At 43.9% G+C, this 22,630-nt stretch overlaps 1 protein-coding gene across 1 annotated transcript in view; it reads left to right on the top strand.

The window, feature by feature from the left end:
- The window catches only part of PKD1L3 (polycystin 1 like 3, transient receptor potential channel interacting), a 79,886-nt gene extending 62,559 nt beyond the window's left edge, over positions 1–17,327 (top strand). Inside the window, exons 22-28 of the mRNA XM_077463334.1 lie at positions 1,776–1,909; positions 5,585–5,712; positions 9,533–9,693; positions 12,843–13,053; positions 14,528–14,629; positions 15,621–15,752; positions 16,910–17,327. Coding sequence (XP_077319460.1) covers positions 1,776–1,909; positions 5,585–5,712; positions 9,533–9,693; positions 12,843–13,053; positions 14,528–14,629; positions 15,621–15,752; positions 16,910–17,023 — 982 coding nt within the window. The 3' untranslated portion in view covers positions 17,024–17,327. The remainder of the gene's footprint in view (positions 1–1,775; positions 1,910–5,584; positions 5,713–9,532; positions 9,694–12,842; positions 13,054–14,527; positions 14,630–15,620; positions 15,753–16,909) is intronic.
- Positions 17,328–22,630: the final 5,303 nt, after the last annotated feature.

Genomic DNA, 22,630 nt, shown 5'->3' with positions numbered 1-22,630 from the left:
CTTTTCTCTGAGGAAAAAAAGCCCTGATTACAGATATGCATACAACACTCATGCACATGCTACTTAACCTTCCCAACAAATGAGAATTAACAATGGTCTGAGTGATTATAGGGATACACTAAAAAGTCACTGAGCTTGGGTTATAGCAGCTTCAACCAGGATTCGAGGCTATTCATGCAATTGCAGAAATCGAGATATCTCGTAATGTGTCGATTTAGTATTATCCCCAGCTGAAGTCCCCTCTGGCACAAACTTTCCTTCTCAGTTCTCCCTGTTGTTGTGAAGCGCCCCTTTCAAATTATGCTGCTGGCCTTTTATTTAGAAAGTTTGGGTAGCCATTCCCACCTGGGCTTATCCCTTTACCTTTACTGCTTCCTTTCTGCAGTTTCTTCTTTTTTAATTTCTACGAGAGAAGCATTTTCTAACTCAAACTCTAGATGGCACTGTAGTATCATACATGCCATAGATCAAATATGTAAAAAAGTCAAGCTATTGTTGACTTTTATACACGTAGCCTGGGTGCATTGTTTGACCAGAACTCCTCTAAAACAATGGAAGCAGCTAAAAATGTGTACATTGGCCATCCAGTCATTTACATTTGCCCAGTATACAACAATAGTATCTCTTTCCCCATTATATTAGAGGACAGCATGGGCAAATATTCTTCCAACTGCATTTTAGAAATGTTCAAACAAGAAGACTGATGTCTACGCCTAAAAACAGCCCAACTGGACCTTGGCCAGGCCTCTGATGTGTTTCACCTGGATTGGATTTTAATCATAGAGATCTATGATTAAGCCCAATACAGGAAAAGAGAGTCTTATGCTGCGTGCACACAACTGGACTTTTTTCGACGGACTAGGTCCCACGTTCTTCCCGACGGGCTTTCGGTGGAGTTTCCGACGGACTTTCCGAATGGAGGGACTTGGCCACACACAATCACACCAAAGTTCGACGGATTCAAACGTGATGACGTACGACCGGACTAGAATAAGGAAGTTCATAGCCAGTAGCCAATAGCTGCCCTAGTGTCAGTTTTTGTCCGTCGGACTAGCATACATACGAACAGATTTCTCCATAGGAACTGAGTCCGGTGGAGTTCCAGCGAAAATTCAGGCAAGTGGTTTAGGCTTAGGAAATGAAAACATGGCTTTAAGAAATAGATTATGCTTTTAAAAGGGTCAATCCACAAAAGAAATTGACATTTCAGTGTTCTGTAGTTTCTGGAGATCTCAGCCACCATTTTTTTTCCCCTGTCCTTTGGGGACTTTATTGGTGAGATCACCGAATTCCCCACACCTGCTATGGGCATTTTTAGGAACTCACACTCTCTGCTGAATATTATATTTATTTTACACTATGGAGACAGTAATAGGAGGAGCTGGAAGATGCAAAGGTGGTTGAGAATGCCAGAAATCCCCAGGTGGGCAGGAATTACGACAGGGAGATTTCACCATTGGAGTACCCAAGGCACATGAGAAGCCAGGGGCTGACTCCCACAAGGCTCTACCATAACTCAGTTGTGACTTTGTGACTTTAACTTTAAGTAGACTAATCCTTTAATCCACATATCCCTGACTATCTGCTGGGTGAACCATGTAAATCAATGGGGTAGCATGGGCCAAATCTAAGAAGCTATATTCTGGCCAATGGCCATGGAAGGCTCAGCAAATGCAGACGTGTATAATAAACCATTCAGCTCAGTATATCACTTTTTTTAACCAAATGGCATCGAAACAAAGTTAACTATTTAATTTGTGTATTATTTTCTACAGTGTTCTAGATTGGCTGGAACGCAGCTATTGGCTGGACAGCTTTACCAAAGTAATTTTTGTGGAGTTCAATGTGTACAATGCCAACATCAACCTCTTTGCCATTGCAACCTTTATCCTGGAGGCCACTGTGATCGGTAAAGTAACAGCTAAAAGCCTTTTCTCCTCTTTAAAGCTGAACTTAAGGCAGATATACTGTCATTTACAGCCCTAGCCAAAAGTTTTGAGAATGACACAAATTTTAATTTTCACAAAGTCTGCTGCTTCAGTGTTTTTAGTTCTTGATGCAATATGTTACTATGGGATACTGAAGTATAATTACAAGCATTTCATAAGTGTCCAAAGCGCGAAGTTTATGCAAAGAGTCAATATTTGCAGTGTTGACCCTTCTTTTTTAAGACCTCTGCATTCGCCTTGGCATGCTGTCAAACTTCTGTCCACATCCTGACTGATGGCCGCCCATTCGTGCATAATCAATGCTTGGAGTTTGTCAGAATTTGTTGGGGTTTTTTTTTTTTCGTTCACCCGCTTCTTGAGGCTTGACCACAAGTTCCTAATGTGATTAAGATCTGGGGAGTTTCCTGGCCATGGACCCAAAATTTCGCTGTTTTGTTCCCCAACCCACTTTGTTATCACTTTTGCCTTATGGGGAGGTGCTCCATCATGCTGGAATAGGCATTGTTGCTCACCAAACTGATCTTGGATGGTTGGAAGAAGTTGCTCTCGGAGGATGTTTTTGTACCATCCTTTATTCATGGATGTGTTCTTAGGCAGAATTATGAGTGAGCCCACTCCCTCGGCTGAGAAGCAATCCCACACATGAATGGTCTCAGGATCAGTGGCGGCCCGTCCTTTAGGGGCATACGGGCTCCACCCCCCCCCTATCCATGCGTCCGGCCCCCTAACCTACATGCAGAGTACTGAACTCATGGATTCCAATGGCTTTTTCTTTTTTTTGAAGCACGTGATTAGAGCCAGAGTGGTGGTGATGGGGAGGTGGTGGGGGTTTTCGTGGTCAGGTCTGTCTGCCGCCCCCCCGATGGAGCACCAGCCGCCACTACTCTGGTGTTTTACTGTTGGCATGACACAGGACTGATGGTAGTGCTCCGGATACCCCAAACAATCGAAAAGGGGATTCCTTAGAGAAAATGACTCTGATGTTTTTCCTGTTGAGAAGTGGCTTCATTGTGGCCCTTCTTGACACCAGGACATCCTCCAAACGTCTTCTCCTCACTGTGTGTGCCGATGTCCTCACACCTGCCTGCTGCCATTCCTGAGCAAGCTCTGCACTGGTGGTGCCACCGATCCCGCAACTGAATCAACTGTAGGAGATGGTCCTGGCGCTTGCTGGACTTTTTTGGGCGCCCTGAAACCTTTTTTCACAACAATTTAAACCTCTCTCCTTGAAGTTCTTGATGATCCAATAAATGGTTGATTTAGGTGCAATCTTAGTAGCAGCAATATCCTTGCCTGTAAAGCCCTTAAGCCCCACACGCATCAGATTTTCTGCTGATTTTTTCCTTCAGATTTACTAAAACCATGTAGTGCAAGGGCCTGCCCGATTGCATACAAATTGAAACTCCTAAGATTTGACCTCATATTATATGGTTTTGTTAAATCTGAAGGAAAAAAAATCAGCACAAAATCTGATAGTGTGTATGGGGCTTTATTGTGCAAAGCAATGATGACTGCATGTGTTTCCTTGCAGGTAACCATGGTTAACAGAGGAAGAACAATCAATGGTTTCAAGCACCACCCTCCTTTTAAAGCTTCCAGTCTGTTGTTCTAACTCAGTCAGCATTACGGAGTGATTTCCAGCCTTGTCCTCACCAACACTGACACCTGTGTTAACGAGAGAATCGCTGACATGATGTCAGCTGGTCCTTTTGTGGCAGGGCTGAAATGCAGTGGAATTTTTTTTTTTATGGGATTAAGTTAATTTTCATGACAAAGAGGCTTTGCAAATAATTGCAAGTCATCTGATCACTCTTCATAACATTCTGTAGTATATGCAAATCGCAATCATAAAAACTGAGGCAGCCGACTTTGTGAAAATTAATATTTGTGTCCTTTTCAAAACTTTTGGCAAGTGCTGTAGGAATGTAGAAGGAACAGGATATTTAGGTTTTGGGTCAGAGCTGGTACCCAAAACATCACAAAATAAAATACTGATCTCTACTTTTATGACCATGAAGCAAATGAGCTGTGAGCACCGCTCCAAACTGTCGTCCTATGATACTCTGGTGATTCACATTGATGCTGGATGCCAGCCCTGGAAGAGCCCATCTTGGCTCTATGTACACACTTGAGGAAAGAGGATGAAATACCGCACTTCACAAGAAATAACCAAGGTATAGAAAAGAATAGAAGAAGCTTCAACCTTGACTTCTACTGAGCCATGTCACTTTACGCGTTTCACCCTGCTCACAGAGCTATGACTAAACATGTCAGAGGGTATGGCTCTACACCTGGGTTGTTTCTATTGGAGTATGGCATTTCATCCTCTTTCCACTAGATTGTATACAGTATCTTACAAAATTGAGTACACCCCTCACATTTTTGTAAATCTTTTCTTCTGTCTTTTCATTTGACAACACTGAAGAAATTACACTTTGCTACAAGTAGTGAGTGTACAGCTTGTATAACAGTGTAAATTTGCTGTCCCCTCAAAATAACTCAACACACAGCCATTAATGTTTAAACTGCTGGCAACAAAAGTGAGTACACCCCTAAGTGAAAATGTCCAAATTGGGCACAATTAGCCATTTTCCCTCCCCGGTATCATGTGACTCGTTAATGTTACAAGGTTTCAGGTGTGAATGGGGAGCAGGTGTGTTAAATTTGGTGTTATCGCTCTCACTCTCTCTTTCTGGTCACTGGAAGTTCAACGTGGCACCTCATGGCAAAGAACTCTCTAAGGATCTGAAAAAAAGAAAAAGACCCATTAAAGCGAAGTTCCACCCAAAAGTGGAACTTACGCTCATTTGTCTCCTCTCCCCCCTCCGGTGCCACAATTGGCACCTTTCAGGGAGGAGGGGGGACAGGATCCTGGGTCTTTGACAGGGATCCTGTTTCCACTTCCGGAAGTCCGCGCCGCGGCCTGTGACATCCCTGCAGGGCTCCCTCCTCCTCTCCCTGTCGCCGGACCAGTAGGAGAGAGGAGCAGGGCCTCGCGCATGCGCAGTAGGCTTCCTGGCATGAAGCCATAAGGCTACACTGCTGGGTTCCCTTACATGCAATGGCGGTGGCATGCATCCAACAGCTAATGGAAAGATCGGCTGCAGTGCCGACATCGCTGGTCTCCAGGACAGGTAAGTGTCCTATTATTAAAAACCAGCAGCTGCAGTATGTGTAGCTGCTGCCTTTTAATTTTTTTATTTTTTTTGGGCGGACCTCCGCTTTAAGGAGATTCCCTCTCTCTATTTGTCCTGTTTAGCATTATCATTAAAAGTCAAAGTAAAAGAAAATCCCAAATTTGGGTTGTCCCCAGAAAAACAATAGAAGTGAAATCTTCCAATGGGGACACTAGTTCTGGTGATCTGGGGGGGGGGGGTCCCCAAGGAATTCCTTTGATTTACACTTCCTGTTTGGCTATGGGACAGGAAGTCAAGGGAAATCTCCCCAATGGGGACACAGATTGTAAAAAAATTAATTCTAGCAGGGGTTATAACCCTCCCCTACGCTATCCAAAATGAAAATAAAAGGTTATCAATATTTGTATTTTAACTGTGTATTTACTATTTGTCTGGCATTCACTATAATGTGTCCTGCTTGTACCTTATAGCTGAATCTAACCCTTGTCTCTATCACAGGGGGCTTTCTGCCATCCCTCGACCTGCAGATCATGCGTCTTTACTCGACCACTGACACCACGGTGACCTTGAAGCTTGGGGCAGATATTCTGTTTTTCGTCATTTTACTGTACACCGTTATAATTCAGGTAAAGAAAGGCACAATCACGTGTCAGAAAGTCAATATACCTAAAAGAACGTTACAAAAATGAGCTTATGAGTTCCTGTGAAGTATTCCCTTCTTGCAAATACAATTAGAAATCAGGATATTATGAGATATAGATTACTGCTGAGATGCATTGGGCAACTGTGTGGGGCCCAGTTGATGGGGGGGGGGGGGGGGGGGGGGGCATCCAGGGATGTCTTTCCAGATACACGATATTACCAAAAGTATTGGGACGCCTGCCTTTACACGCACATGAACTATAATGGCATAGTTTTAGTTTAGCTGTATGTTTCTTGCTACTACCATAACCTACCACCAGCATGCAATGGTGTTTTGCCTTTCATTTCTATTTTAAACGAAATGGGTTGTTTTACAAGGTGATCGATTACAATCACTTTGAGGGAGAATTCTAGGCTAGTAATAGTTTTGCCAATAGATGAGATGTGTTGTCATCTGTAGAAGTATTATGATTGTTGATGTAGTTTAATCCCAGTGGGATTAAAGATACGATATTACCATAATTCATAATCAATCATAGACAGATGTTCCTTAAAGTAGTTGTAAACCCTTTACAACCACTTTAAACTACAGGCAAGCCTATAATTAGGTTTGCCTGTAGCTGCACTGGATATCTCTTAAACCTGCACGGTTTAGGAGATATCCCTGTATTTGCATGTGCCGATGTCTTGCGGCACATGCGCACTTAAGCCAACTGAAGCAATGGCATGTACGTGCCGTTGCTTCAGTTGTACTCTGCCGTTCCCGACAGCTCCCGCGCATGCGCGGGAGTGACGTCATCGCGGCTCCGGCCAATCACAGCGCCGGAGCCACGATACCCGGAAGTAACCTCCGGCACAGATGTCGCCAGCCTGAGGGGGAGACGAGGATGGCTGCGGGGGCTTTGTTCTCGAGTAAGTAATTCATAATGAGCTAGTATGCTATGCATACTAGCTCATTATGCCTTTATCTTGCAGGGTGTTTTTTTTTTTTTTCAGGAGGGTTTACAACCACTTTAATTAGAATTTGAAAAGGACAGAGCAAGCTGTAGACCAGAAGTGACACCTACATGCCAATAAAATTTCCCTCATCCTTGTAGACATAGATCACCTCCCTGATGCCTCAAAGGAAAAGGCCAAGGAACACACCAGACAGGTCAGGGATGAAGTTGTGGAGAAGTATAAAGCAGGGTTAGGTTATAAAAAAATAGCCCAAGCTTTGATCTCATGGAGCTCTGTTCAATCCATCATCGGGAAAATGGAAAGAGTATGGCACAATTGCAAACCTACCAAGACATGGCCGTCCCCCTAAACTGACCGGCCGGGCAAGGAGAGCATTCATCAGAGAAGCAGCCAAGAGGTACATGGTAACTCTGGAGGAGCTGCAGAGATCCACAGCTCAGGTGGGAGAATCTGTCCACAGGACAACTATTAGTCGTCTCTCCACAAATCTGCCCTTTATGGAAGAGTGACAAGAAGAAAGACATTGGAGAAAGAAAGTCATAAGAAGTCCTGTTTGTAGTTTGTGAGAAGCCACGTGGGGGACACAGCAAACATGTGCTAGAAGGTGATCTGGTCAGAGGAGACCAAAATAACAATTTTGGCCTAAAAGCAAAACGCTATGCGTGGGGGGAAAACTAACACTGCGCATCAGTCCGATCACAACAAGACCAATCTCTGCTTGGCTTTGGCTATCAGGTTCCATATAACCGTTTTGTGGATTTCTCTTGGATTCTTTATACACTACACCAACCATTATATATGTATATTACCCCAAAATGCGTACAATCAGAAGGAATTGTTTCCATCTCTCTGCAACTAATAATTTATTTTTATAATGAGAGCCAAAGTGGATTCCTTCGATCTTCGACATAAATGAATGGCTGTAGACATTTGAGAGCCTCCAGAGTGCAGAGACTTCATCTCCTGCTGGGCTTGTAGACAAGCTGGCCAACTCTTTCCTTTTGAGGCTTCGAGAGGTGACCATCCTATATCATTCTACAAGGATGAGGGGAATTTTATTGGCACCTAAGGCTCCGTTCACACAGGGGCAACACGACTTTTGGAGGCAACTTGGACGTGACTTGGACACGACTTACAACACTACTTTAAGTCGCCCCAGGCCAGGCGACTTGCCGTGGCCAATCAGAGAATGAGCTCTCAGGGGGGAACTCCTTTTGAGAGCTGATAATTCTCTGAGAGTCGCCTCCGTATAGACGGAGATCCGACTTGGAAGCGACCTCCATTGAAATCAATGGGTACCAGTCGCCTACAAGTCGAACCTTTTCTGAAGTCGGAGCGACTTGAGTAGTGTGCATTAAGACAGCTCACATTCACTTACATTGATTTCTACATGTTGTGCGACCTGAGGTGACTTGGGGCGACTTGAAGTCGGATCTGTGTGAACCGGCACTAAGTGAGACTTCTAGTCTAGAGCTTGCTCTGTCCTTTTCAAATTTGAATTGAGGAACATCTGTCTATGATTGATCACTCATTAAGGTAATACCGTATTGTTAATCCCACTGAATTAAACTACATCTACAATCATATACATCTTTCTTACACAGGTTAGCCAGCATTGGTGTTATCAGTGCTGGGACAAGGTCATCTAGAGGACGAACATGCCAAATTGTGCCCCCCTTCCACCCTAAGATGTATGAGCATTATATTACATTGAGTGCTAATCTGCATACTTAGCTCAAGTCCTCTCATTCCACATATGCCCCCAACCCCCCCAAAAAATATTTTTCCTTCCTAACACAAAACTCCCTGACCACAAATCCTCTCCCCCCAATTACCCTTTTTAACACAAATCCCCCCTCCCACAAATTTTCCCTCCCAGTCATCCCTACTAGCACAAATCCCCATCCCGAAAAAATTCCCCCCCCCCAGCACAAATTCCCACCCCCACCCCCCCATATTAGTTTTTCTACCACAAACCCCCAAATCCCCCATCCTAGCATAAATCCTCTTCCCCTATCTCCCCTCTCAACACGAATCCCCTCCGAATCACCACTCCTAGCACACCTCCCCAAATTTCCCCTCCTAGAACTTCTTACCTCCCCAAATTTCTCCCCTGAACACAAATCCCCCCCATCTCCTTGTGGTCCCCCCAGACCTTACAGTGTCCAGGGCAGTTCCCCTCCTGCCCATCCCTTGTCCCAGCCCTGGGGGTTAGGAGGGGGGGAAGGCGCAGTTTTAAGACTCGGTTAGTTTGGATAGGTGGTTGCCTGGAATTCTACTTTAACTGAAGATGACATTTTTGAAAATAATCACCCTTATTAATAGAAATCTGTCCCTTCCATGAAAGGGCCACTTGGTTGTATATGGCCCTCCCCTGCCGGACCAGAGATTCCCAGTCCTTCCCTGAGTGCTATCCTGGCAAATATCCAGAACAGGCTTTGTCAACCTTTTAACCCTAGAGGAACCCCAAAAATAATTTTTGTTTTTTGAGGAACCCTTACTAAAACCAGTTCATCAGGACTCAATAGGAACAATGCCGCTTATATTGGTGGACAATAGTAAGAATGTCCCCCTTAAAGTGGGGCTCAGAATGCCACCCTAAAGACAGCTAAACACTATATTTGGTGTCATGCTGCTGGTTTGCTAAGTGGTACTGAACCTTCAACTCCGTAGGCACCATCAAATAGGTGGTTCATCAGCCACAGCTTAAGGAACCCCTAGCAACCTCTGGAGGAACCCCAGGGTTCCACGGAACCCTGGTTGAGAATGGCTGATCCAGAACTTGAATGTCTCCATACAATATGCAAGTGTTGGCAATAAACCCGATCTGTATTTCATTTTCAGGTGATGCGTCTCAAAGAGCAGAAATGGTCCTATTTCCGTCAGACACACAACTTACTGGATCTCTGCATTATTTTCATAAGTTGTGCTAACATCGGGCTATATATTAAGAGGGTAATTCTTAGGAAGCGGGATATAAAACGCTACAGTATTGATCACTCAAGGTAAGGTGACGCTATTTGGCAGTGCCAACTGTGAACTCGCTCATGAATCAGATCGCATGGGAGTTCTTACCCATGCGATCCAATTTTAGTGTGGGGGTGAAAAAAAAAAGTCCCTGCACTATTTTCGCGCGAATCTAATGCGAATTCAGCCATAGAACTGTACGGCTGAACTCACACTGCACAATTATCGCATGTGCGAATCACATGCGATGTCCGAGATTGCACATATGTGAACGTAGGCTAAAAATGCACCGCAAAACGTTCCTGAAAAACGCATCAACCGCAACTGCATGGATGTGAACCCCTAGACTCAATATTTCTGCCAATGTGATATTTCAGTTTTTCCTTTTAATACATTGCAAACCTTTCTAAAATTCAGTTTTCACTATGTGATTACGGAATGTAGATTAATGGGGGGAAAAAAATAGTTTACACCACTGTAGTATCAGATAGACATGTGCACTGCCGAAAAATGTGTTCGCTTGCATTTCATTTGTTTTTTTTTTTCAGTTTTTCGGGTCATTCGTTATGATCGCAATTCATAAATTCATAAATTTGTCATTTCCTAAATTTCTAAATTTGTACATTTGAAAATAAGAAAGAAAATCTGAAAATTCTAAAGACAGAAAATCCGAACAATCGAAAGAAGAACCAACTAATAATAACTGAGCTATTAAATTATAGGTATTGGAATATTCTTTCAAATTTGGCTGTTAGTGAATGTAACAAATACCCCCATCCTAGCATAAATCCTCTTCCCCTATCTCCCCTCTCAATACAAATCCCCTCCAAATAACCACTCCTGGCACACCTCCCCAAATTTCCCCTCCTAGAACAATCCTTACCTCCCCAAATTTCCCCTCCTAGAACAATTCTCACCTCCCCAATTTTCCCCTCCTAGAACAGTTCTCACCTCCCCAAATTTCCCCTCCTAGAACAATTCTCACCTCCCCAAATTTCCCCTCTTAGAACAATTCTCACCTCCCCAAATTTCCCCTCCTAAAACAATTCTCACCTCCCCAAATTTCCCCTCTTAGAACAATTCTCACCTCCCCAAATTTCCCCTCCTAGAACAATTCTCACCTCCCCAAATTTCCCCTCCTAAAACAGTTCTCACCTCCCCAAATTTCCCCTCCTAGAACAATTCTCACCTCCCCAAATTTCCCCTCCTAGAACAATTCTCACCTCCCCAAATTTCCCCTCATAGAACAATTCTCACCTCCCCAAATTTCCCCTCCTAAAACAGTTCTCACCTCCCCAAATTTCCCCTCCTAGAACAATTCTCACCTCCCCAAATTTCCCCTCCTAGAACAATTCTCACCTCCCCAAATTTCCCCTCATAGAACAATTCTCACCTCCCCAAATGTCTCCCCCAAACACAAATCCCCTTCTCCCAATCTCCTTGTATTGCACCCGAACCTTACAGTGCTCAGGGCAGTTGCCCCTCCTGCACCTCGTTTGCCTTTCATTTGTTTGTTTGGGTTTTTTTTAGTTTTTGGGGTCATTCATTATGATCGCAATTCGTAAATTTGTAACTTCCTAAATGTATAAATTTGTAAATTTCAAAAATAAGAAAGAAAAAATTCGAAAATTCTAAAGAAGGAAAATCCGAAAAATACGGAGCGTAGATTAATGGAAAAAAAAAATTGACACAACTGTAGTATCAGGTAGACATGTGCACTGCCGGAAAATTTGTTAGTTTGCGTTTCATTTGTTTTTTCAGTTTTTCGTGTCATTCGTTATGATCGCAATTCGTAAATTTGTAATTTCCTAAATGTATACATTTGTAAATTCAAAAATCCAAAAATAAGAAGGAAAATTCAAAAATTCGAAAGAAGGAAAATACGGAGTGTAGTTTAATGGGTAAAAAAAACTGTAGTATCAGGTAGACATGTGCACTGCCGAAAAAAATTTGTTGTGTTTCACTTGTTTGTTTATTTTTTTTTTTTCGTTTTTTGGGTCATTGGTTGATTGCAATTTGTAAATTTGTAACTTCCTAAATGTATAAAATAGTAAATTCAAAAATCCGATAATAAGAAAGAAAATCCAAAAATTCCAAAGGAGGAAAACCTGAAAATTCTAAAGACCAACCAACTAACCAACTAATAATAACTAACTATTAAATTCTAGGTATTGGACTTTCCTTTAAAATGTTGCTGTTAGTGAACGTAACGAATAAGAATTTATCCAAAGTTACGAATTATCTGAAATAATGAATGCCAGATCTAAATGAATGGAACGGAACTAATTAATAATAAATAATAATAGTAAAGTTTTTATTATTATTATTATAGTTACATAGTCAGGTTGAAAAAAGACACAAGTCCATCAAGCTCAACCAAGAAAAAAAAAATACAATCTCATATACACAAACCTATAATAATAATAATAATAATAAAAACTTTATTAATATTATTTATTATTAATTAGTTCCATTCCATTTGTTTAGATCTGGCATTCGTAACTTTGGATAAATACGTATTCGTTACGTTCACTAACAGCCAACTTTGAAAGGAAATTCCCATAACTATAATTTAATAGTTTGTTATTATTTCAGATTTTCGAATGTTCGGGTTTTCGGATTTACGAATTGATGAATTTGCTAATTTACGAATTTTTGAATTGGCGAATTTTTGAATTGACGAATTTGTGAATTGGTGAATTTTCTAATTGACGAATTTGCGAATTTACAAATTGACAAATTTTCGAATTGACGAATTTTCTAAATTGCCGAATTTTAGAATTGATGAGTTTTCAAAATTGCCGAATTTTAGAATTGACAAATTTGCAAATTGATGAATTTTCGAATCTACGAATATTCTGAAAACTTCATTAAACGGGTTTTCATTAATTCAGATATTTCCGAATTAACAAATTTGTTGAAATTCGGAACGAATCGAATTGCGCATGTCTAGTATCAGGCTGCAACATAACATTGAAAAGGTGAAGGAGGTCTGAAGACTTGAGGAATGCACGGTGTGTAAGAGTTCACAACCACTTGAGAGCAACGCACATTAACAAACGTGTTCACACCACACCCAGGAACAAAGGAAGGTGATTGGCCCCTGAGATACTGCGGGCAATAAATGTAGAAAATCAGGTAATGATGGTTTATAGATGGACAATCACGATTCTTTTTTTCCACACAGGTTTATTAGCTTCTATGAGACAGCGATGATAGACACAGCACAAGGTTATATAGTGGCCTTTCTTGTCGCTCTTATGACCGCTAAATTGTGGCACCTCCTGAACTTGAACCCCAACCTGCATCTGATCACAGCGACCCTCCAGAAATCCTGGAATGAAATCAGCGGCTTCCTTCTCACCATCATCATCCTCCTGGTGGCTTACAGCATCACTGTGAGTAGATCAACATGATCGATATCCAGAGGAGCCTTTATACCCGAGCAACTCTGGCCTGCACCCGAGCGATGCCGATGTCAGTCACATGTACACGGCTCTAATTTCCTTTAACCACCTCAGTACCGGGCACTTTCACCCACTTCCTGCCATTTTTTAGCTTTCAGCGCTGCCGCACTTTGAATGACAATTGCGTGGTCATACTACACTGTACCCAAATTACATTTTTAATAATTTTCTTGACACAAAGAGAGCTTTCTTTTGGTGGTATTTAATCACTGGCTGTTTGTTTGTTTTTTTTACAAAAAAAAAAAAGAAAAAAGACCGAACCTTTTGAAAAAGGAAAAAAATAATTTTTCTTAGTTTCTGTCAGTAAATTTTGTGAATAAGTAATTTTTCTCCTTCACTGATGTGCACTGATGGGCACTGATGAGGTGGTACAGATAAGGCACTATTATGCCACACTGATGAGAGGCGGCACTGATAGGTGGCACTGGTGGGCACTGATAGGTGGCACTGAGAGGCAGCATTGGTGGGCACTGATAGGTGGCACTGGTGAGCACTGATAGGTGACACTGAGAGGCGCCACTGGTGGGCACTGATAGGGGACACTGAGAGGCGGCATTGGTGGACACTGATAGGGGACTCTGAGAGGCGGCACTGGTGGGCACTGATAGGCGACACTGAGAGGCGGCATTGGTGGCTACTGATAGGTGATACTGAGAGGCAGCATTGGCCAGCATTGATAGGTGACACTGAGAGGTGGCACTGGTGGGCACTGATAGGTGACACTGAGGTGGCATTGGCGGGCACCGATAGGTGACACTGATGATGAGGCACTGATTGGCAGCCCTGATGGGCACTGGTAGGCACTGCATAGCAGCAGTGGCTCTCTGTATATGGGACGGATGTCCCTCTGACAGAAGCCAGTAATCGGCTGTCAGTGTGAGGAGAAAACAAAAAAAAGCCAATTACGATCTTCTGTTTACATCACGTGACTAGCTGTCATTGGCCGACAGCTGATCACGTGGTAAGGAGCCGGGATCACAGAGCACACCACACATGCCCCGCATGGGGTCCGCAGGCAGCTCATGCACGGGAGGACGTACATGGACAGTCATGGCACAGGTCACCGCTCCTTCAGAGCACATGTGCCAATGATGTCATCAGCGGCGTATAGAGTTAATACCTTGTAGACGGCGCACATTTAGGAGATATTTACGGTACCGATAGGTAAGTCGTATTATAGACTGATAGGTACAAACAATATGGAAAAGTTTACTTCCTCTTTAACATTTGTTTTACCCTCAGGCACGAAGGGGTTAATATAACTTTGGCTATAATATCACAGTTGTCGTATTGTGTTAACATCATAAAATACAAAGAAATGGGTTCCATCATTTGCAAAAATTGCACCTAGGACAGTTGTGGCAGGGAAGGACCGTGTGTGATGTTTTCTTGCTTTTCCTTTCAGTGCAATTTGCTGTTTGGCTGGACGATCAGCGATTACAGAACTCCTGTGAAAGCTTTTGTGACCATCTTTAGCCTTCTCATTGGGATATTTAATTATACTGAGGTAAGGGACATAATATCAAATCATTCCAACAACACTCCATGGGATGTCCCATGTTGGCATGCTCTACACCAGAGGTTCACACCTTCTGTCCTCAAGTACCCCCAACAGGCCAGGTTTTGGGATAGATAGATAAAACAGTTGTGCAAAATACCAAGCCATTGACTCTGATTTAAAGCACCTGTGCAAGATAAAGGAAAACCTGCAAACATGGCCTGTTGGGGGTACTTGGGGACAGGGTTGAGAACCACTGCTCATAACATTATGACCATAACCCACCGTGGCACAGACACCACCAGACCTCTGAAGGTATGCTGTGGTGTCTGGCACCAAGCCGTCAGTAGCAGATCCTTACAGGATCCATGGACTGGATTTGTTTTTTGGGGCACATCCTGACTGGATTGAGATCTGGAGAATTTGGAGGCCGAGTCAACACCTTGAACTCCTTGTTATGTTCCTCAAACCATTATTGAATTAATCAGACCAGGCCACCTTCTTCCACTGCTCCGTGGTCCAGTTCAGAGGCTGAGTGGGGTGCCAGTGGGGGCATTTTTGGCTGTGGACACGGGACAGCATGAGCACCCCGACGGGTGTGGGACTACACAACAAACTGCAATGCTATTATGATATATATTATATTATATTATATATATTATATTATATAATATAATAGGAACAGATCTACTCCACTTCCTCCGCTGAGAATAGTGAAGGCATAAAGCCCGCCCCACTCTTTGCTGATTCTCTCCAATATAGCAAAAGCGATTGGGGACTCCAAGTTTCGTTCTGCACCTGCATGGTGCAATGCTATGTGACACTATCTATGTCACCACAGAGTTTACTATTCTACTGCTATGTATATTTTAAAAAATTCTCCGTTCAGACTTCCTGCTAGACTGGTTTCGTACTGTTCACATGTAGTTCCCGTCATTCTCTAGCTCACCTCCTATTATATTGAGTCTAGTTCTTCTTGAATTGTCTGTGTTCATTTTAGGTCATCAACCTGGACCCAGTCCTGGGATCTCTGCTCATCTTCACCTGTGTCGTATTCCTAGTCTTGGTAGTTGTGAACGTCTTCTTGTCTGCATTGCTTAATGTATTCTCCAGCGAGCGCAAGAACCCCACGGTAATTACACATATCTGGGGTTGTTGTTGTTTTTTTTTTTTTTTTTTTTTTCTTAAACTCTGGGAAAGTGGCTTCTAGGCCCAGGCAGCCTCATCACAGAGGGCATGGAAGATGTTCCACCATATTCCCATGTGCCAGGTAGTGTCACTGGCTGGGGGGGGGGGGGGGGGAGCAGGCAACTGCGAAGGGACAATGGTAAGGTAAATATAGTTAATGTGGGTTGGGGAATGACCTTTCCAGAGGTCATTCCCCAATGTCCCTCTAAAGCAGTGATGGTCAACTTTATTGATATGGGGGGGGTCATGTGCAGCCCCCAAAGTAACCAAAGGGCGTCAATTAAAATTCAGTCAATATTCAATATCTAAGAAAGCAGCCATGGCACAAGAGATGGTCAGAGACTCTTGTGTCCTGTCATGTCTGCAGTCTCTGACCATCTCTTGTATCATATCTGCAGTCTCTGATTAGCTCTCGTTATCATAACAGCAGTGGCGCCACAAGAGATGGTCAGAGGCAGCAGAGTCTCTGACCATCTCTTGTGTCGTGTCTGCAGTCTCTGGCCATCTCAAGCATCTTTCTATCATGTCTGCAGTCTCTGGCCATCTCAAGCATCTTTCTATCATGTCTGCAGTCTCTGATCAGCTCTTGTATCATGTATGCAGACAAGACTGCACACAAGATGGTCAGAGACTGCTGACAGGATACAAGAGATGGTCCGAGTGCAGTAATGCGACACGAGATGATCAGAGTGCAGACATGCTATAGGAATTGCTGGAGAGTGGTGACATGCTTCAGGAGACATATTACTACTATTACAGGGCAATAGGGAAACACAAATTAGTGCTTGCTGGGGCCCGAGAGCTGCACAAAAAGTGCTAATGGGCTGCATGGGGCCCACAGGCAGCAGGATGGGCACCAGGGCCCTAAATAAACCCTTGCTTGACAGGCATAAGTTGGCTGTCCACTCCCAAAAATGCTAGTTGCCTGGCTGTCACACTAACCTGACTACATGCTTTCTTCTGCTCAGTTGCGCTCTATTGAAGGCAAATGTCCATCATGACAGCCAGTGAACCAGCCTCCTCCCAAAGGAGAAGTGCTAGTAGAGGTATTTTTCTCAAGAAAGGTTCCCGTCTAGTAACCAGTGCCTTGTGTCCTTCTAGCCTTATAAAGAAAAGGAACTGGTGGACCTGCTGGTGATGAAGCTGTCGGGGGCGCTGGGAATACGAAAAAAGGTGGAGGAGACAACAGAAGAGAAGAAGGAAAATGAGCAGTAAGAAGAGAATACACTGCAGCCGGATTACCCACCAGCGGAGCGAGACGTAGAAGTGACACCTAGACGCCAACCTTACCAGTCATAATTACAAGAGCAATCTGACTTGCATGCAAACACGAGCATAGAAGCCACCAGTCCACCCAAAACTGGTGTTTCGATAGTGGTAGGCACTGGAGAATTAGGCCTCGTTCACACGGGCGTACTTAAGCGTATGCCCGTGTGAGGGCCATGTTTGGTTGCACTGGGATGTAGAAGTGTTCTGTCCAATCAAATATCCTCCCTAAATAAAAGTACATTTACTTGGAGCGGGGTAGGAATACTTTTTTTTTTTTTCTTAACATAAAGTTTATTTAACCATAAAAAACACACAAGAAGTACAATCCAGAATCATAACAGTTTAGCCAGACAATGTTGCACAATCAGTAACCCTGTTCTTAATCAAATACATACATAGACAGTCGGGGTATTGTTGTGGGGCAGAGCCCCTTCTCAGCCCTTGCCACCCGCCCGCAGCTAGTGTACAAATATAGCACTTGAATAGAGTGCACCCCTAGAGGAGGGGGGGAAGGGGAGGGGGGGGGAGAAAGGGGCACAGACCCACCACATCCCCCCCGCCCCCCACGACCACCACCCAACAGCCCCAAGTCCACAGCAGGTCTCAGCAATCCGGAGGAGAGCACCCGGCTATCCAATAGTCAGTTGTTTAGCCTCTACCCAGTCCGCCCATATTCTGTCAAACTTCCCTGGGCAATTCCTCCCCATATAAGTTAATTTATATAAAGGCAACGCATTATTAATAAGTTGCAGCCAGAGCTGCCTGGAGGGAGGTTGAGCCTGATTCCATTTCAAGAGAATAGCCTTCCTAGCATACATACAGGTGTAGAAGACAAATAACTTTTTCCGCTGGGGAGCCTCAAGGAAGGAGCAGATACCCAGGAGGAGGGGGGCTGGACTGCAGGGTACATTCAGTTGCCCTACAGAATTGATGTCATCCAGGACCTCCAACCAGAACTCCCTGATCGGCGGACATGACCAAACCGTGTGGAAGAAGTCTGCCTGCCCCACTCCGCATCTGGGGCATGCCGGCGATCTGTCCGGATACATCTTGGCCAACTTCAGCGGGGAAAAGTAGGCCCGGTGAAGGAACTTGAGTTGGCCAAATCTATCCCTCGAGGAAATAGCCAAGGTCAGGTACTGCCGAAGCCCCTCCTCCCACTCCTCCCCCGTCAGGTCCGCTATGTCCCGTCTCCAGGTCTCATACAGCTGAGAGACCTTAGATGTGTCTAATAGAGTCAGCATATTGTAGATGGTCAATAGTGTTTTACGTTGCTCTGGGGAACGAAGCTCTGATTCCAAAGCCGACATCTGTAGGGTGATCGGTTGGGGAAATTGGGATCTGTATGCGTGGCGCACCTGCAAATACCTAAAAAACATCCGGTTCGGAAGGCCCCTAAGGGCCTTGGGGTAGGAATACTTATCCACTGTGGAAGCAAGTAGTCATTTTGCCAAGAGAAAATCAAAAATGGTTTTGCTCACGATAACTGCCCTGAGATGTGCTTCAAGTGGAACTCCTGCCAACGACATAGTTGGTAAGGTTGAATAAAGACACCAGTCCAACCTGTGTGGGTGTATGTATGCATTTATTTCTCCACCACTTCCCATATCCCTGTATGTTTGCTAAGATGCCCACCCATCTCAAAAAGTTGTTTGAAATGACCAACGCTTCCCCCACTGACACCACTAATTGTGGAAGGGAGTTGCACATCCTTACCGCCAGTGGCGGCCTAATCATTAGGGGCACCGCCCCCTCTATCCATGCCACCTCTTATACAGTTAATGGAGAAATTCATGCATAGCATGAATCTATCCATGGCCGCCGCCCTCTGTTCAGGCGTCCGGGCCCCTTTCAGGACGCCGGGCGCCTGAATTACTATGGCGGGGGCGTTTTTTATTTTTTTTTAAGCACCTGATTAGAGCCAGAGGCTTCAAAATAGGGTGGGCTCGGAGCGCAGAGCATTGCACCACGAGCCCACCCAAGCGTTACAACAGCGAGTGAATATGCACTGTAGTAAGACTGATCCTCAATCCGGCCAATCAGAAGCGGGTGTGAGGCCTGTTTTCTGATTGGCCGCCAAGGAGGGAGGAAAAAACAGAAGCCGCCGCCAGAGAGCAGGGGAATGGGAGGCCGCCGCCGAGCATGGGAAGGCGCGATGGGTAAGTGTAACCGACCATCCCACCGGCCAATTGACGGGGGGAGCTGGGTCGGCCTACGGTTTGTGCCCCCCCCCCCCCCCAAAAAAAATTTGCTCTCTGCTGACATCACAGAATTCAGTCCACGTCATCCCGACAATGGGAGTCTGGATCCACCGGGTGCCTGGACTGTCACCCCTGAGTCTCTCAGCGAGCCACTGAGAGCCTGAGATGGCCACTCCCTGCCCCGCCATAGTTTAGCGCTTCAGTGAGCGAGGAGGGGCAGGCTGTGAGCACCGAGCCATCGGCGATGTTCGATCGCTCAGTTCTCAGTGTAGAGGCGACGGGGGACCGATGCTGCATCCACGTAGGCAAGTATGATGGGCGAAAAACACCCAAACACATAATTCACATTTAAGGCAGGGTTAGGTTCTAAAAAAAAAAATATTTACAAATACATTGGTTAAAAAAAAATAAAAAATAAAAATAGTATTGAAAACCATTTCTCATTTTCCTTCCACTTCTCAATTATGTGCCACTTTGTGTTGGTCTATCACATAAACCCATTTATGCTGTTGGTTGTAACATGACAAAATGTGGAAAATGTCAAGGGGTGTGAATACTTTTTCAAGGCACTGTATCATGTCCATGCCAGCCCCTTAAATAATTGACGACCGCTGCATGTCGATATACATCGGCACAATGGCAGCGGTGGGCAAATGGGCGTACCTGTACGTCCCCTTTGATTGGCGGGCGCGTACAGTGTGACCGTGCCAGCAGACTCGATGTCCCCTGATGTCCTGCGATCGTGTCACGGAGCTACAGAACAGGGAGATGCCCATGTAAACAGGGCGTTTCCCCAGTATGCCGAGTGACATGACAGAGATCACCGCTTCCTGTCATCGGGAGCAGTGATCGCCCCAACCCCCCCATAGTTAGAATCACTCCATAGGACACACTTAACCCCTTGATCGCCCCCCTTGTTTTTAACCCCTTCAATGCCGATTGCCGCCATTACTAATAAAAAAAAAAAAATTAAAAATGCCATAAATCTATCCCCTATTTTGTAGACGGTATAACTTTTGCGCAAACCAATCAATATACACTTACTACAATTTTTTTTACCAAAGATATCTAGAATACATAATCGACCTAAAAACTGAGGATATAATTATTTTTCATATATATTTTGGGGGATATTATAGCAAAAAGTAAAAAATATTGCTTTTAACAAAAAAAAAAAAAAAAATTGCTGCTCTTTTTTGGTTTATAGTTTAAAAAAAAAAAAAACGCAAAAGGTGATCAACCTGCGGCAAAATGGCACGGGCAGGCGGATTGCCGTTAGGATACGTCGCCCCCCTCTGGTGGCCACTAGGAGCTCCCACGATCACTCGATACATGGCGAGAACCGGGATCTCGGTGTGTAAACACAGAGCTCCTGGTTTTATGAGGGGAGAAGTGACAGATGGTCTGTTCATATAAAGTATAAACAGTGATATGTCATCTCCTCTAGTCAGTCCCCCCCCCCCCCTTCAGTTAGAACACACACTAGGGAACACAATTAACCCCTTTGATTGCCCCCTGGTGTTAACCCCTTCCCTGCCGTTGACATTTTTACATTGATTGCTATATTAATGCCAATGGTCCCAAAAAATGTGTCAAAATGGTCCGATGTGTCTGTCATAATATCGCAGTCACGATAAAAAAAAAAAAAAAAAAAAAAAAAAAAAAAAAAAAATTGCAGATCGCCGCCATTACTAGTAAAAAAATAAAAATGCTATAAATCTATCCCCTATTTTGTAAATGCTGTAACTTTTGCCCAAACTAATCAATATACGCTTATTGCGATTTTTTTCCCCCTAAAATATATAGAAGAAGAATACAAAAAAAAAAAAAAAAAAAAAAAAAGAAGTATATATAGATATATATATAATATATTATGGCAAAAAATACAAAATATTGCGTTTTTTTTAATTGTCAAGATTTTTGTTTATAGCGCAAAAAAATAAACAGCAGAGGCGATCAAATACCACCAAAAGAAAGCTCCATTTGTGGGGAAAAAAAAAGGACGTCAATTTTGTTTTGGTGTATTCTCGCACGGCCACGCAATTGTCAGTTAAATCGATGCAGTGCCGAATCGCAAAAAGTGCTCTTATCAGGAAGGGGGTAAAATCTCAATCTCTCTTTCAGACCGGACCATTTTGCTGGCTTAAGACCAGACCACTTTTTGTAATTCGGCACTGCGTCGCTTTAACTGACAATTGCGTGGTCGTGCGACGTGGCTCCCAAACAAAATTGACGTCCTTTTTTTCCCACAAGTAGAGCTTTTTTTTGGTGGTATTTGATCACCCCTGCGGTTTTTATTTTTTGCGCTATAAAAAAGAGTGACAATTTTGAAAAAAATAAATAAATACGCATTATTTTTTACTTTTTGTTATAATAAATATCCCCCAAAAATATATAAAAAAAAACTTTTTTTCCTCAGTTTAGGCCAATACGTATTCTACATATTTTTGGTAAAAAAAAAAAAAAAAACACCACACACAAAAAAAAACAATAAGTGATTGATTAGTTTGCGCAAAAGTTATAGCGTTTAGAAAATAGGGGATAGTTTTATGGCATTTTTATAATTTTTTTTTTTTTTTTACTAGTAATGGCGGCGATCAGCGATTTTTATTGCGACTGTGACATTAGGGCGGACACATCGGACAGTTTTGGGACCATTGTTATTTACAGCAATCTGTGCTATACAAATGCATCGATTCCTGTGTAAATGACACTGGCAGTGAAGGGATTAAGCAGGGGGTGGCAGTGTAGGGGTTAAGTGTTCCTAGGGGCGTGTTACCAACTGTGGGGGGCTGTGCTGTAGGTTAGTGAACACTGATCTCTGCTCCAATCACATGGAGCAGACATTAGTGTCACTTGTTGCTAGGGAGATGCTGTTTACAATGGCACCTCCACGTTCAGCCTCCCCGTGAGATGATCGCGGGTATCCCCGAGGTGATCGAGTTCGCGGGACCCGCGACTGGACTCACGGGGGTCCCGACCGGCATGCGAGCACGCCGCCGGTGGCGCGCATGCGATGGCAGGGCGGCATATAGAAATGGACGTACCTGTACGCCAATTTGCCTGCCCGTGCCATTCTGCCGACGTACATCGTCGTGCGCCGGTCGGGAAGTGGTTAATGTTTAAACGCCAGTAAAAGATATATGGGAGTTATTTAACTTACCAAGGGATTTGTGTAAGTGTCCATCTAGTTCTGAGTTTCCCCCCACCAGTCATCAGACCACCAGTAATGGCTTTGCTCCTCTACCGAGACAGTCACCTCCACATAGGATTACCAACAGGGTAGGGCATTACAAATCGCCCTACTACCTTCGACTCCAACATCGCTTGTCCCAATAAGACCGCACACAAA

Source organism: Lithobates pipiens, unplaced genomic scaffold, assembly GCF_037356315.1.
Source record: "Lithobates pipiens isolate NorthernLeopardFrog02 unplaced genomic scaffold, aLitPip1_a1.2 Scaffold_10, whole genome shotgun sequence".
NCBI classification, from domain to species: domain Eukaryota; kingdom Metazoa; phylum Chordata; class Amphibia; order Anura; family Ranidae; genus Lithobates; species Lithobates pipiens.
This window is presented reverse-complemented; position numbering and strand designations above follow the sequence as displayed.